The sequence below is a fragment of the Salmo salar genome, chromosome ssa24 (assembly GCF_905237065.1).
Source record: "Salmo salar chromosome ssa24, Ssal_v3.1, whole genome shotgun sequence".
Taxonomy (NCBI): domain Eukaryota; kingdom Metazoa; phylum Chordata; class Actinopteri; order Salmoniformes; family Salmonidae; genus Salmo; species Salmo salar.
The window spans coordinates 46,988,960-47,002,115 of NC_059465.1; the positions used below are offsets into that span (position 1 = coordinate 46,988,960).

The 13,156-nt window shown below is 52.1% G+C and overlaps 1 protein-coding gene across 1 annotated transcript in view; it reads right to left on the minus strand.

Moving 5' to 3' along the window:
- The window catches only part of LOC106585979 (terminal uridylyltransferase 7), a 79,177-nt gene that overhangs the window by 34,039 nt on the left and 31,982 nt on the right, over nt 1-13,156 (minus strand). The window contains 10 exon segments of the mRNA XM_045706904.1: nt 2,042-2,106; nt 2,109-2,145; nt 4,064-4,239; nt 4,579-4,636; nt 4,801-4,901; nt 5,027-5,113; nt 6,391-6,520; nt 6,523-6,543; nt 6,682-7,322; nt 7,934-8,111. Of these exon segments, the coding sequence (XP_045562860.1) occupies nt 2,042-2,106; nt 2,109-2,145; nt 4,064-4,239; nt 4,579-4,636; nt 4,801-4,901; nt 5,027-5,113; nt 6,391-6,520; nt 6,523-6,543; nt 6,682-7,322; nt 7,934-8,111 (1,494 nt within the window).

Here is a 13,156-nt window from a genome sequence, read left to right on the forward strand (position 1 = left end):
AGGTGGGTTCCTCTCTGTCTTACCTCCTGTAGTACAGGTATAACAGGTGGGTTCCTCTCTGTCTTACCTCCTGTAGTACAGGTATAACAGGTGGGTTCCTCTCTGTCTTACCTCCTGTAGTACAGGTATAACAGGTGGGTTCCTCTCTGTCTTACCTCCTGTAGTACAGGTATAACAGGTGGGTTCCTCTCTGTCTTACCTCCTGTAGTACAGGTATAACAGGTGGGTTCCTCTCTGTCTTACCTCCTGTAGTACAGGTATAACAGGTGGGTTCCTCTCTGTCTTACCTCCTGTAGTACAGGTATAACAGGTGGGTTCCTCTCTGTCTTACCTCCTGTAGTACAGGTATAACAGGTGGGTTCCTCTCTGTCTTACCTCCTGTAGTACAGGTATAACAGGTGGGTTCCTCTCTGTCTTACCTCCTGTAGTACAGGTATAACAGGTGGGTTCCTGTCTTACCTCCTGTAGTACAGGTATAACAGGTGGGTTCCTGTCTTACCTCCTGTAGTACAGGTATAACAGGTGGGTTCCTCTGTCTTACCTCCTGTAGTACAGGTATAACAGGTGGGTTCCTCTCTGTCTTACCTCCTGTAGTACAGGTATAACAGGTGGGTTCCTCTCTGTCTTACCTCCTGTAGTACAGGTATAACAGGTGGGTTCCTCTCGGTCTTACCTCCTGTAGTACAGGTATAACAGGTGGGTTCCTCTCTGTCTTACCTCCTGTAGTACAGGTATAACAGGTGGGTTCCTCTCTGTCTTACCTCCTGTAGTACAGGTATAACAGGTGGGTTCCTCTCTGTCTTACCTCCTGTAGTACAGGTATAACAGGTGGGTTCCTGTCTTACCTCCTGTAGTACAGGTATAACAGGTGGGTTCCTGTCTTACCTCCTGTAGTACAGGTATAACAGGTGGGTTCCACTCTGTCTTACCTCCTGTAGTACAGGTATAACAGGTGGGTTCCTGTCTTACCTCCTGTAGTACAGGTATAACAGGTGGGTTCCTCTCTGTCTTACCTCCTGTAGTACAGGTATAACAGGTGGGTTCCTCTCTGTCTTACCTCCTGTAGTACAGGTATAACAGGTGGGTTCCTCTCTGTCTTACCTCCTGTAGTACAGGTATAACAGGTGGGTTCCTGTCTTACCTCCTGTAGTACAGGTATAACAGGTGGGTTCCTCTCTGTCTTACCTCCTGTAGTACAGGTATAATAGGTGGGTTCCTGTCTTACCTCCTGTAGTACAGGTATAACAGGTGGGTTCCTCTCTGTCTTACCTCCTGTAGTACAGGTATAATAGGTGGGTTCCTGTCTTACCTCCTGTAGTACAGGTATAACAGGTGGGTTCCTGTCTTACCTCCTGTAGTACAGGTATAACAGGTGGGTTCCACTCTGTCTTACCTCCTGTAGTACAGGTATAACAGGTGGGTTCCTGTCTTACCTCCTGTAGTACAGGTATAACAGGTGGGTTCCTCTCTGTCTTACCTCCTGTAGTACAGGTATAACAGGTGGGTTCCTCTCTGTCTTACCTCCTGTAGTACAGGTATAACAGGTGGGTTCCTTGTCTTACCTCCTGTAGTACAGGTATAACAGGTGGGTTCCTCTCCGTCTTACCTCCTGTAGTACAGGTATAACAGGTGGGTTCCTCTCTGTCTTACCTCCTGTAGTACAGGTATAACAGGTGGGTTCCTCTTGTCTTACCTCCTGTAGTACAGGTATAACAGGTGGGTTCCTCTCTGTCTTACCTCCTGTAGTACAGGTATAACAGGTGGGTTCCTGTCTTACCTCCTGTAGTACAGGTATAACAGGTGGGTTCCTCTCTGTCTTACCTCCTGTAGTACAGGTATAACAGGTGGGTTCCTCTCTGTCTTACCTCCTGTAGTACAGGTATAACAGGTGGGTTCCTCTCTGTCTTACCTCCTGTAGTACAGGTATAACAGGTGGGTTCCTCTCTGTCTTACCTCCTGTAGTACAGGTATAACAGGTGGGTTCCTCTCTGTCTTACCTCCTGTAGTACAGGTATAACAGGTGGGTTCCTCTCTGTCTTACCTCCTGTAGTACAGGTATAACAGGTGGGTTCCTCTGTTGCAGGTAGACCAGCACCATCAGGGTGATGACAGACTGCCTCGAGACGCATCACCGATATCACACAACTAGACCAGGGAACAACATAGATATTAAAACATCCCCTTTAACTAGACCAGGGGACAACAGATATTAAAACATCCCCTTTAACTAGACCAGGGGACAACATAGATATTAAAACCACCCCTTTAACTAGACCAGGGGACAACATAGATATTAAAACATCCCCTTTAACTAGACCAGGGGACAACATAGATATTAAAACATCCCCTTTAACTAGACCAGGGGACAACATAGATATTAAAACATCCCCTTTAACTAGACCAGGGGACAACAGATATTAAAACCACCCCTTTAACTAGACCAGGGGACAACATAGATATTAATACATCCCCTTTAACTAGACCAGGGGACAACAGATATTAAAACCACCCCTTTAACTAGACCAGGGGACAACAGATATTAAAACCACCCCTTTAACTAGACCAGGGGACAACATAGATATTAAAACATCCCCTTTAACTAGACCAGGGGACAACATAGATATTAAAACATCCCCTTTAACTAGACCAGGGGACAACAGATATTAAAACCACCCCTTTAACTAGACCAGGGGACAACATCGATATTAAAACATCCCCTTTAACTAGACCAGGACAGACAGACTCATTGAATTATCATCAGAAGCTTCTAGTGCCTAACGTGCTGCTCCATCAGCGTGTAGTGCCTAACGTGCTGCTCCATCAGCGTTGTGGTTCCTAACGTGCTGCTCCATCAGCGTTGTGGTGCCTAACGTGCTGCTCCATCAGCGTTGTGGTGCCTAACGTGCTGCTCCATCAGCGTTGTGGTGCCTAACGTGCTGCTCCATCAGCGTTGTGGTGCCTAACGTGCTGCTCCATCAGCGCTGTGGTGCCTAACGTGCTGCTCCATCAGCGTTGTGGTGCCTAACGTGCTGCTCCATCAGCGTGTGGTGCCTAACGTGCTGCTCCATCAGCGTGTGGTGCCTAACGTGCTGCTCCATCAGCGTGTGGTGCCTAACGTGCTGCTCCATCAGCGTTGTGTAGTGCCTAACGTGCTGCTCCATCAGCGTTGTGTAGTGCCTAACGTGCTGCTCCATCAGCGTTGTGTAGTGCCTAACGTGCTGCTCCATCAGCGTTGTGTAGTGCCTAACGTGCTGCTCCATCAGCGTTGTGTAGTGCCTAACGTGCTGCTCCATCAGCGTTGTGTAGTGCCTAACGTGCTGCTCCATCAGCGTTGTGTAGTGCCTAACGTGCTGCTCCATCAGCGTTGTGTAGTGCCTAACGTGCTGCTCCATCAGCGTTGTGTAGTGCCTAACGTGCTGCTCCATCAGCGTTGTGTAGTGCCTAACGTGCTGCTCCATCAGCGTTGTGTAGTGCCTAACGTGCTGCTCCATCAGCGTTGTGTAGTGCCTAACGTGCTGCTCCATCAGCGTGTAGTGCCTAACGTGCTGCTCCATCAGCGTGTAGTGCCTAACGTGCTGCTCCATCAGCGTGTAGTGCCTAACGTGCTACTCCATCAGCGTGTAGTGCCTAACGTGCTGCTCCATCAGCGTGTAGTACCTAACGTGCTGCTCCATCAGCGTTGTGTAGTACCTAACGTGCTGCTCCATCAGCGTTGTGTAGTACCTAACGTGCTGCTCCATCAGCGTGTAGTGCCTAACGTGCTGCTCCATCAGCGTTGTGTAGTACCTAACGTGCTGCTCCATCAGCGTGTGGTGCCTAACGTGCTGCTCCATCAGCGTGTAGTGCCTAACGTGCTGCTCCATCAGCGTTGTGTAGTACCTAACGTGCTGCTCCATCAGCGTGTAGTACCTAACGTGCTGCTCCATCAGCGTGTAGTACCTAACGTGCTGCTCCATCAGCGTGTAGTACCTAACGTGCTGCTCCATCAGCGTGTAGTACCTAACGTGCTGCTCCATCAGCGTGTAGTGCCTAACGTGCTGCTCCATCAGCGTGATGGACTCACCTTGGCCAAGACCTTCATGACGTAGCATAGCGTCTTGACCCGGGGGTCGATGGCAGCGTACAACGCCAACAGCCGCGTGTTGTAGAGGGATATGTCTCCCTCCAGGCCCGTTCTGACGTGGTAGAACTTGACGATGGGGACTTTAGCTGTCGTGATGGGAAGGATGTTTCTCAGACCTGGGGGAGTAAATACAGCATTATCACAGGGTCCAGACACCGACCCATATTCTACATTATCACAGGGTGTCCAGACACCGACCCATATTCTACATTATCACAGGGTCGTGTCCAGACACCGACCCATATTCTACATTATCACAGGGTCCAGACACCGACCCATATTCTACATTATCACAGGGTCCAGACACCGACCCATAATCTACATTATCACAGGGTCCAGACACCGACCCATATTCTACATTATCACAGGGTCGTGTCCAGACACCATATTCTACATGATGACAGGGTCCAGACACCGACCCATATTCTACATGATCACAGGGTCCAGACACCGACCTGGGTGTTTCCTCAGCAGTCTGGCCAGAGACTCTATGATGCTGATACAGTCCAGACCCTGCAGGAGAGAAGGTTCAAAACAGGGATCTCAGAAGAGGTGTGTTTACGGGATTCACTTAACGGTTTATCGATATAGAGAGATAACAGTTGTTTTGATAAGAGAGAGAAGAACGAGAAGAGAAAAGCAGAGAAGGAGGACAAGACAGACAGAAAGCGAATTACTTCAGCGGTCTCCTGTCCGTCCAGCACCATGCAGATGTCCAGGTCACTCTGCTTGAAGCCGAAGCCGTTCTTAGACGAACCAAACAGCCTCAGGCTGGCACCTTGTCAATCAATCAATCAATCAATCAGTCAACCAAACGGTTAAAGTATGGAACCTGTCAATCACAAGAAATAACCCACATAGCTACAGATCCCCTGAGCATCTGTATCAGGTGTGTTGTCTCACCTGTGACCTGTCGTTTGACGAAGTTCTCGAGGTCCAGTAGGATGTGTTCTCTCACTCCCACCTCCACCTCATCTAGAGCAAAGTCTCCTGGGAAATTACAATAATAACAGTCGTCAATTCTGGGAAATATAAAATTAAACATATTTCAATTAACTAAATGTGGAATGGTACATACTATAGAGAATAGAGGTCGAGCGATTAAATCGGAACGGCCGATTAATTAGGGCCGATTTCAAGTTTTCATAACAATCGGTAATCGGCATTTATGGACGCCGATTATGGCCGATTACATCGCAATCCACGAGGGGACCGCGTGCCAGGCTGACTACCTGTTACGCGAGTGCAGCAAGAAGCCAAGGTAAGTTGCTAGCTAGCATTAAACTTATCTTATAATAAACAATCAATCTTAACATAATCACTAGTTAACTACACATGATTGATGATATTCAAGCTTTCTTACATGGCACATATTGCACTTTTACTTTCTTCTCCAACACTTTGTCTTTGCATTATTTAAACCAAATTGAACATGTTTCATTATTTGAGACTAAATGGATGTGATTGATGTATTATATTAAGTTAAAATAAGTGTTTACATTTGACATTTTAGTCATTTAGCAGACGCTCTTATCCAGAGCGACTTACAGTAGTGAATGCATACATTTCATTTCATACATTTCATACATTTTTTCCCGTACTGGTCCCCCGTGGGAATCGAACCCACAACCCTGGCGTTGCAAACACCATGCTCTACCAACTGAGCCACACGTGTTCATTCAGTATTGTTGTAATTGTCATTATTACAAATATATGTATATAAAAATCGGATGATTAAATCGGTATTGGCTTTTTTTTGGCCCCCCGATAATCGGTATCGGCGCTGAAAAATCATAATCGGTCGACCTCTAATACAGAATGTACAGATCATTTGATGAACAGGTAACACAGACAGGCAGACTTACAGTAGCACTGTTGGCAGACAGACAGACAGACTTACAGTAGGGCTGGCAGACAGACAGGCAGACTTACAGTAGGACTGCTGGCAGACAGACAGACATTACGGTAGCACTGCAGACAGACAGACAGGCAGACTTACGGTAGCACTGCAGACAGACAGGCAGACTTACGGTAGCACTGCAGACAGACAGACAGACAGACTTACGGTAGCACTGCAGACAGACAGACAGGCAGACTTACGGTAGCACTGCAGACAGACAGACAGACTTACGGTAGCACTGCAGACAGACAGACAGACAGACTTACCGTAGCACTGCAGACAGACAGACAGACAGGCAGACTTACGGTAGCACTGCAGACAGACAGGCAGACTTACGGTAGCACTGCAGACAGACAGGCAGACTTACGGTAGCACTGCAGACAGACGGTGTTGAGTGTTTTGAGGAAGGCAGGTGTCATGGGAGGGAGAGGAGCTAGCTGAACCCTCTGGAAGTCTTCAGGACAGTCCTTCTTAAGATGGCCGTCACGCTTACACACACACTACACACCACTGTGTGGGACTGACACAGACAGACAGACAGACAGACAGACAGACAGACAGACAGACAGACGGTTAGCGTGCGTGTACCAAATCATAACAGTTTCAGACTTTGTAAGAACTTGATAATAAAAGGTGTACATCACGTGGTCATATTTACCCTGCCGCGGGTGAAAGCCTGTCTGGTAAACACATAGCAGAGAACGCTGGCCCCATCGGTCCCGTCGTCTGGTAATGCCTGCTTGGGCGGGTCCTCTGGTACCTCATCCTCCTCATCCAACGACCCTGGAGCGTCTCGGTCTGGCCCCTCCTCGTCGGAGAGAAGCTCCTCTCCCGACACCTCGTCCAACGGGAACAGGTCTTCTTCGTCCTCTGTGGTCACACTGTCTAGGTGTGGTCTGGGATATACTTCCTCTTCCTCTTCAGACAGGCTGTTCTTCCCCAAGTCCCCCTTTTCTTTCTCTCGATCGGACTCTGAAGGGCTCTCCTCCTCTTCCTCTTCCTCCATACAGTCAGAATCCTGTGGAACATCATCCTCTACTTTCTCCTTATTGGCTGCCTGGGATTCCAGGATGACACCGCTCAACCCTGATTGAACGAGGCCAACGTCACTCTGACCCTTCTGTCCAGGCCCTGGCTTGTGATTGGCTCCTTGCTGCTCTGTTGTCTTGTGGTTGGCTGAGGGGAGCCTGAGGGGCAGGGCGAAGTACTTGTAGGTAGATTTGAGGCAGTGAAGAATGTACTCGTACATCTTTTGGCTGTTCAACGTACGAGCCACGTTCCTCTTTATCGCAAATGGATCTAAAACACACATAACTAACATTAAAATCATAAATTCGTGTCAAAATCATAACTTGTGTGTATCTGTGTCATGATTTGCTAAATAACTGTTTCCTTTCACAAAGTCTACCTGGCAACAGCTTACACAGGTCTGGTATAAACAACTGTTTCCCTTCACAAAGTCTACCTGGCAACAGCTTACACAGGTCTGGTATAAACAACTGTTTCCCTTCACAAAGTCTACCTGGCAACAGCTTACACAGGTCTGGTATAAACAACTGTTTCCTTTCACAAAGTCTACCTGGCAACAGCTTACACAGGTCTGGTATAAACAACTGTTTCCCTTCACAAAGTCTATCATTCAAACAGGTTTTAGAAACTTCAGAGTGTTTTCTATCCAAATCTACTAATAATATGAATATTCTAGTTCCTGGGCCCCTGAGAAGAAGGCTGTTTAATTTGGGTACGTTTTTCATCCGGCCGTGAAAATACTACCCCCTAGCCTAGAGAAGTTATCCGCCGGTTAACCGACTCCACGGACCACATAAGACAGCTCCCCGACGCTAAAAACATGTTAGGTAGTGGAGTCTGATTGGTTAGAGAGGAGGAGGACGGTGAAGGTTGTTTCATACCCTCCACGGCAATGCGTTTCTTGGGCCAGTCTTTGTCCTCCCGTGATAGGACGAGGCTGGTACGCACGCTGATGACACACTCCGCCATGTCGAACGTCAGCGAATAGAAACGCAGCATCTCCACCCACAGAAGACCCACCGCTGGAGGAGAGACAGACCTCGGGATCACCAGAGGAGCCTGGAGAGAAACACACACAATCAGAGAACACTGACAATATGTTGAGCACCCACAGGGTACAGCCCCCTCCCCAAGCCCCAGGGTAGGGTCCCCTCCCTCCCCCCTAAGCCCCATGGTAGAGTCCCCTCCCTCCCCCCTAAGCCCCAGGGTAGAGTCCCCTCCCTCCCCCCTAAGCCCCAGGGTAGAGTCCCCTCCCTCCCCCTAAGCCCCAGGGTAGGGTCCCTCCCTCCCCCTAAGCCCCAGGGTAGGGTCCTCCCTCCCCCAAGCCCCAGGGTAGAGTCCCCTCCCTCCCTCCCCCCTAAGCCCCAGGGTAGAGTCCCTCCCTCCCCCCCTAAGCCCCAGGGTAGAGTCCCCTCCCCCCCTAAGCCCCAGGGTAGAGTCCCCTCCCTCCCCTAAGCCCCAGGGTAGTCCCTCCCTCCCCCCAAGCCCCAGGGTAGAGTCCCCTCCCTCCCCCCTAAGCCCCAGGGTAGGGTCCCCTCCCTCCCCCCTAAGCCCCAGGGTAGGGTCCCCTCCCTCCCCTAAGCCCCAGGGTAGGGTCCCTCCCTCCCCCTAAGCCCCAGGGTAGGGTCCCCTCCCTCCTCCCCTAAGCCCCAGGGTAGGGTCCCCTCCCTCCCCCTAAGCCCCAGGGTAGAGTCCCTCCTCCCCCCTAAGCCCCACGGTGGGTCCCCTCCTCCCCCAAGCCCCACGGTAGGGTCCCCTCCCTCCCCTAAGCCCCACGGTAGGGTACTCTCCCTCCCCCCAAGCCCCAGGGTAGAGTCCCCTCCTCCTCCCTAAGCCCCAGGGTAGGGTCCCCTCCCTTCCCCCAAGCCCCAGGGTAGAGTCCTCTCCCTCCCCCTAAGCCCCAGGGTAGGGTCCTCCTCCTCCCCTAAGCCCCAGGGTAGGGTTCCCTCCCTCCCCTAAGCCCCAGGGTGGGTCCCCTCCTCCCCTAAGCCCCAGGGTGAGTCCCCTCCCTCCTCCCTAAGCCCCAGGGTAGGGTCCCCTCCCTTCCCCTAAGCCCCAGGGTAGAGTCCTCTCCCTCCCCTAAGCCCCAGGGTAGGGTCCCTCCCTCCCCCTAAGCCCCAGGGTGGGTCCCTCCCTCCCCCTAAGCCCCAGGGTAGGGTTCCCTCCCTCCCCCTAAGCCCCAGGGTAGGGTCCCCTCCTCCCCTAAGCCCCAGGGTAGGGTACCCTCCCTCCCCCAAGCCCCAGGGTAGAGTCCTCCTCCCCCCCAAGCCCCAGGGTAGGGTCCTCCCCCTCCCCTAAGCCCCAGGGTAGGGTCCTCCCTCCCCCTAAGCCCCAGGGTAGGGTCCCCTCCCCTCCCCTCAAGCCCCAGGGTAGGTCCCTCCTCCCCTAAGCCCCAGGGTAGGGTCCCCTCCTCCCCTAAGCCCCAGGGTAGAGTCCTCTCCCTCCCCTAAGCCCCAGGGTAGGGTCCCCTCCCTCCCCTAAGCCCCAGGGTAGGGTCCCCTCCTCCCCCTAAGCCCCAGGGTAGGGTCCCCCTCCCCCCCTAAGCCCCAGGGTAGGGTCCCCTCCTCCCCCTAAGCCCCAGGGTAGGGTCCCCTCCCTCCCCTAAGCCCCAGGGTAGGGTCCCCTCCCTCCCCCTAAGCCCCAGGGTAGGGTACCCTCCCTCCCCCCTAAGCCCCAGGGTAGAGTCCCTCCCTCCCCCCAAGCCCCAGGGTAGGGTCCCCCTCCCCCTAAGCCCCAGGGTAGGGTCCCTCCCTCCCCCCAAGCCCCACGGTAGGGTCCCCTCCCTCCCCCAAGCCCCACGGTGGTACTCTCCCTCCCCTAAGCCCCAGGGTAGAGTCCCTTCCTCCTCCCTAAGCCCCAGGGTAGAGTCCCCTCCCTCCCCCCTAAGCCCCAGGGTAGAGTCCCCTCCCTCCCCAGGGTAGAGTCCCCTCCCTCCCCAGGGTGTAGTTACCTTGCCCTCCCTGCTGATGGTTTCTGGGGGTGAGGATGAAGCGGAGTCGTTAGAGACGGGAGAGTAACTCCAGTGAACACACCCATCCTCCATGTAGGTCAGACTGAAGCCATTCAGCCTTCTGATGGAGAAGAGGAGGTAGGGTTATAGACCCAGTAGGAGGAGAGAGGAGGTAGGGTTAATAGACCCAGTAGGAGGAGAGAGGAGGTAGGGTTATAGACCCAGTAGGAGGAGAGAGGAGGTAGGGTTATAGACCCAGTAGGAGGAGAGAGGAGGTAGGGTTATAGACCCAGTAGGAGGAGAGAGGAGGTAGGGTTATAGACCCAGTAGGAGGAGAGAGGAGGTAGGGTTAATAGACCCAGTAGGAGGAGAGAGGAGGTAGGGTTATAGACCCAGTAGGAGGAGAGAGGAGGTAGGGTTATAGACCCAGTAGGAGGAGAGAGGAGGTAGGGTTAATAGACCCAGTAGGAGGAGAGAGGAGGTAGGGTTATAGACCCAGTAGGAGGAGAGAGGAGGTAGGGTTAATAGACCCAGTAGGAGGAGAGAGGAGGTAGGGTTAATAGACCCAGTAGGAGGAGAGAGGAGGTAGGGGTTATAGACCCAGTAGGAGGAGAGAGGAGGTAGGGTTAATAGACCCAGTAGGAGGAGAGAGGAGGTAGGGTTATAGACCCAGTAGGAGGAGAGAGGAGGTAGGGTTATAGACCCAGTAGGAGGAGAGAGGAGGTAGGGTTATAGACCCAGTAGGAGGAGAGAGGAGGTAGGGTTAATAGACCCAGTAGGAGGAGAGAGGAGGTAGGGTTATAGACCCAGTAGGAGGAGGTAGGGTTAATAGACCCAGTAGGAGGAGAGAGGAGGTAGGGTTAATAGACCCAGTAGGAGGAGAGAGGAGGTAGGGTTAATAGACCCAGTAGGAGGAGAGAGGAGGTAGGGTTAATAGACCCAGTAGGAGGAGAGAGGAGGTAGGGTTAATAGACCCAGTAGGAGGAGAGAGGAGGTAGGGTTAATAGACCCAGTAGGAGGAGAGAGGAGGTAGGGTTATAGACCCAGTAGGAGGAGAGAGGAGGTAGGGTTATAGACCCAGTAGGAGGAGAGAGGAGGTAGGGTTATAGACCCAGTAGGAGGAGAGAGGAGGTAGGGTTATAGACCCAGTAGGAGGAGAGAGGAGGTAGGGTTAATAGACCCAGTAGGAGGAGAGAGGAGGTAGGGTTAATAGACCCAGTAGGAGGAGAGAGGAGGTAGGGTTATAGACCCAGTAGGAGGAGAGAGGAGGTAGGGTTAATAGACCCAGTAGGAGGAGAGAGGAGGTAGGGTTATAGACCCAGTAGGAGGAGAGAGGAGGTAGGGTTAATAGACCCAGTAGGAGGAGAGAGGAGGTAGGGTTAATAGACCCAGTAGGAGGAGAGAGGAGGTAGGGTTAATAGACCCAGTAGGAGGAGAGAGGAGGTAGGGTTAATAGACCCAGTAGGAGGAGAGAGGAGGTAGGGTTATAGACCCAGTAGGAGGAGAGAGGAGGTAGGGTTATAGACCCAGTAGGAGGAGAGAGGAGGTAGGGTTATAGACCCAGTAGGAGGAGAGAGGAGGTAGGGTTAATAGACCCAGTAGGAGGAGAGAGGAGGTAGGGTTAATAGACCCAGTAGGAGGAGAGAGGAGGTAGGGTTAATAGACCCAGTAGGAGGAGAGAGGAGGTAGGGTTAATAGACCCAGTAGGAGGAGAGAGGAGGTAGGGTTAATAGACCCAGTAGGAGGAGAGAGGAGGTAGGGTTAATAGACCCAGTAGGAGGAGAGAGGAGGTAGGGTTAATAGACCCAGTAGGAGGAGAGAGGAGGTAGGGTTAATAGACCCAGTAGGAGGAGAGAGGAGGTAGGGTTAATAGACCCAGTAGGAGGAGAGAGGAGGTAGGGTTAATAGACCCAGTAGGAGGAGAGAGGAGGTAGGGTTAATAGACCCAGTAGGAGGAGAGAGGAGGTAGGGTTAATAGACCCAGTAGGAGGAGAGAGGAGGTAGGGTTAATAGACCCAGTAGGAGGAGAGAGGAGGTAGGGTTATAGACCCAGTAGGAGGAGAGAGGAGGTAGGGTTATAGACCCAGTAGGAGGAGAGAGGAGGTAGGGTTATAGACCCAGTAGGAGGAGAGAGGAGGTAGGGTTATAGACCCAGTAGGAGGAGAGAGGAGGTAGGGTTATAGACCCAGTAAGGGAAGAGAGAGAGGAGGTAGGGTTAATAGACCCAGTAGGAGGAGAGAGGAGGTAGGGTTATAGACCCAGTAGGAGGAGAGAGGAGGTAGGGTTATAGACCCAGTAGGAGGAGAGAGGAGGTAGGGTTAATAGACCCAGTAGGAGGAGAGAGGAGGTAGGGTTAATAGACCCAGTAGGAGGAGAGAGGAGGTAGGGTTAATAGACCCAGTAGGAGGAGAGAGAGGAGGTAGGGTTATAGACCCAGTAGGAGGAGAGAGGAGGTAGGGTTAATAGACCCAGTAGGAGGAGAGAGAGGAGGTAGGGTTAATAGACCCAGTAGGAGGAGAGAGAGGAGGTAGGGTTATAGACCCAGTAGGAGGAGCGAGGAGGTAGGGTTATAGACCCAGTAGGAGGAGAGAGGAGGTAGGGTTAATAGACCCAGTAGGAGGAGAGAGGAGGTAGGGTTAATAGACCCAGTAGGAGGAGAGAGGAGGTAGGGTTATAGACCCAGTAGGAGGAGAGAGGAGGTAGGGTTATAGACCCAGTAGGAGGAGAGAGGAGGTAGGGTTATAGACCCAGTAGGAGGAGAGAGAGGAGGTAGGGTTATAGACCCAGTAGGAGGAGAGAGGAGGTAGGGTTATAGACCCAGTAGGAGGAGAGAGGAGGTAGGGTTATAGACCCAGTAGGAGGAGAGAGGAGGTAGGGTTATAGACCCAGTAGGAGGAGGTAGGGTTATAGACCCAGTAGGAGGAGAGAGGAGGTAGGGTTAATAGACCCAGTAGGAGGAGAGAGGAGGTAGGGTTATAGACCCAGTAGGAGGAGAGAGGAGGTAGGGTTAATAGACCCAGTAGGAGGAGAGAGGAGGTAGGGTTAATAGACCCAGTAGGAGGAGAGAGGAGGTAGGGTTATAGACCCAGTAGGAGGAGAGAGGAGGTAGGGTTATAGACCCAGTAGGAGGAGAGAGGAGGTAGGGTTATAGACC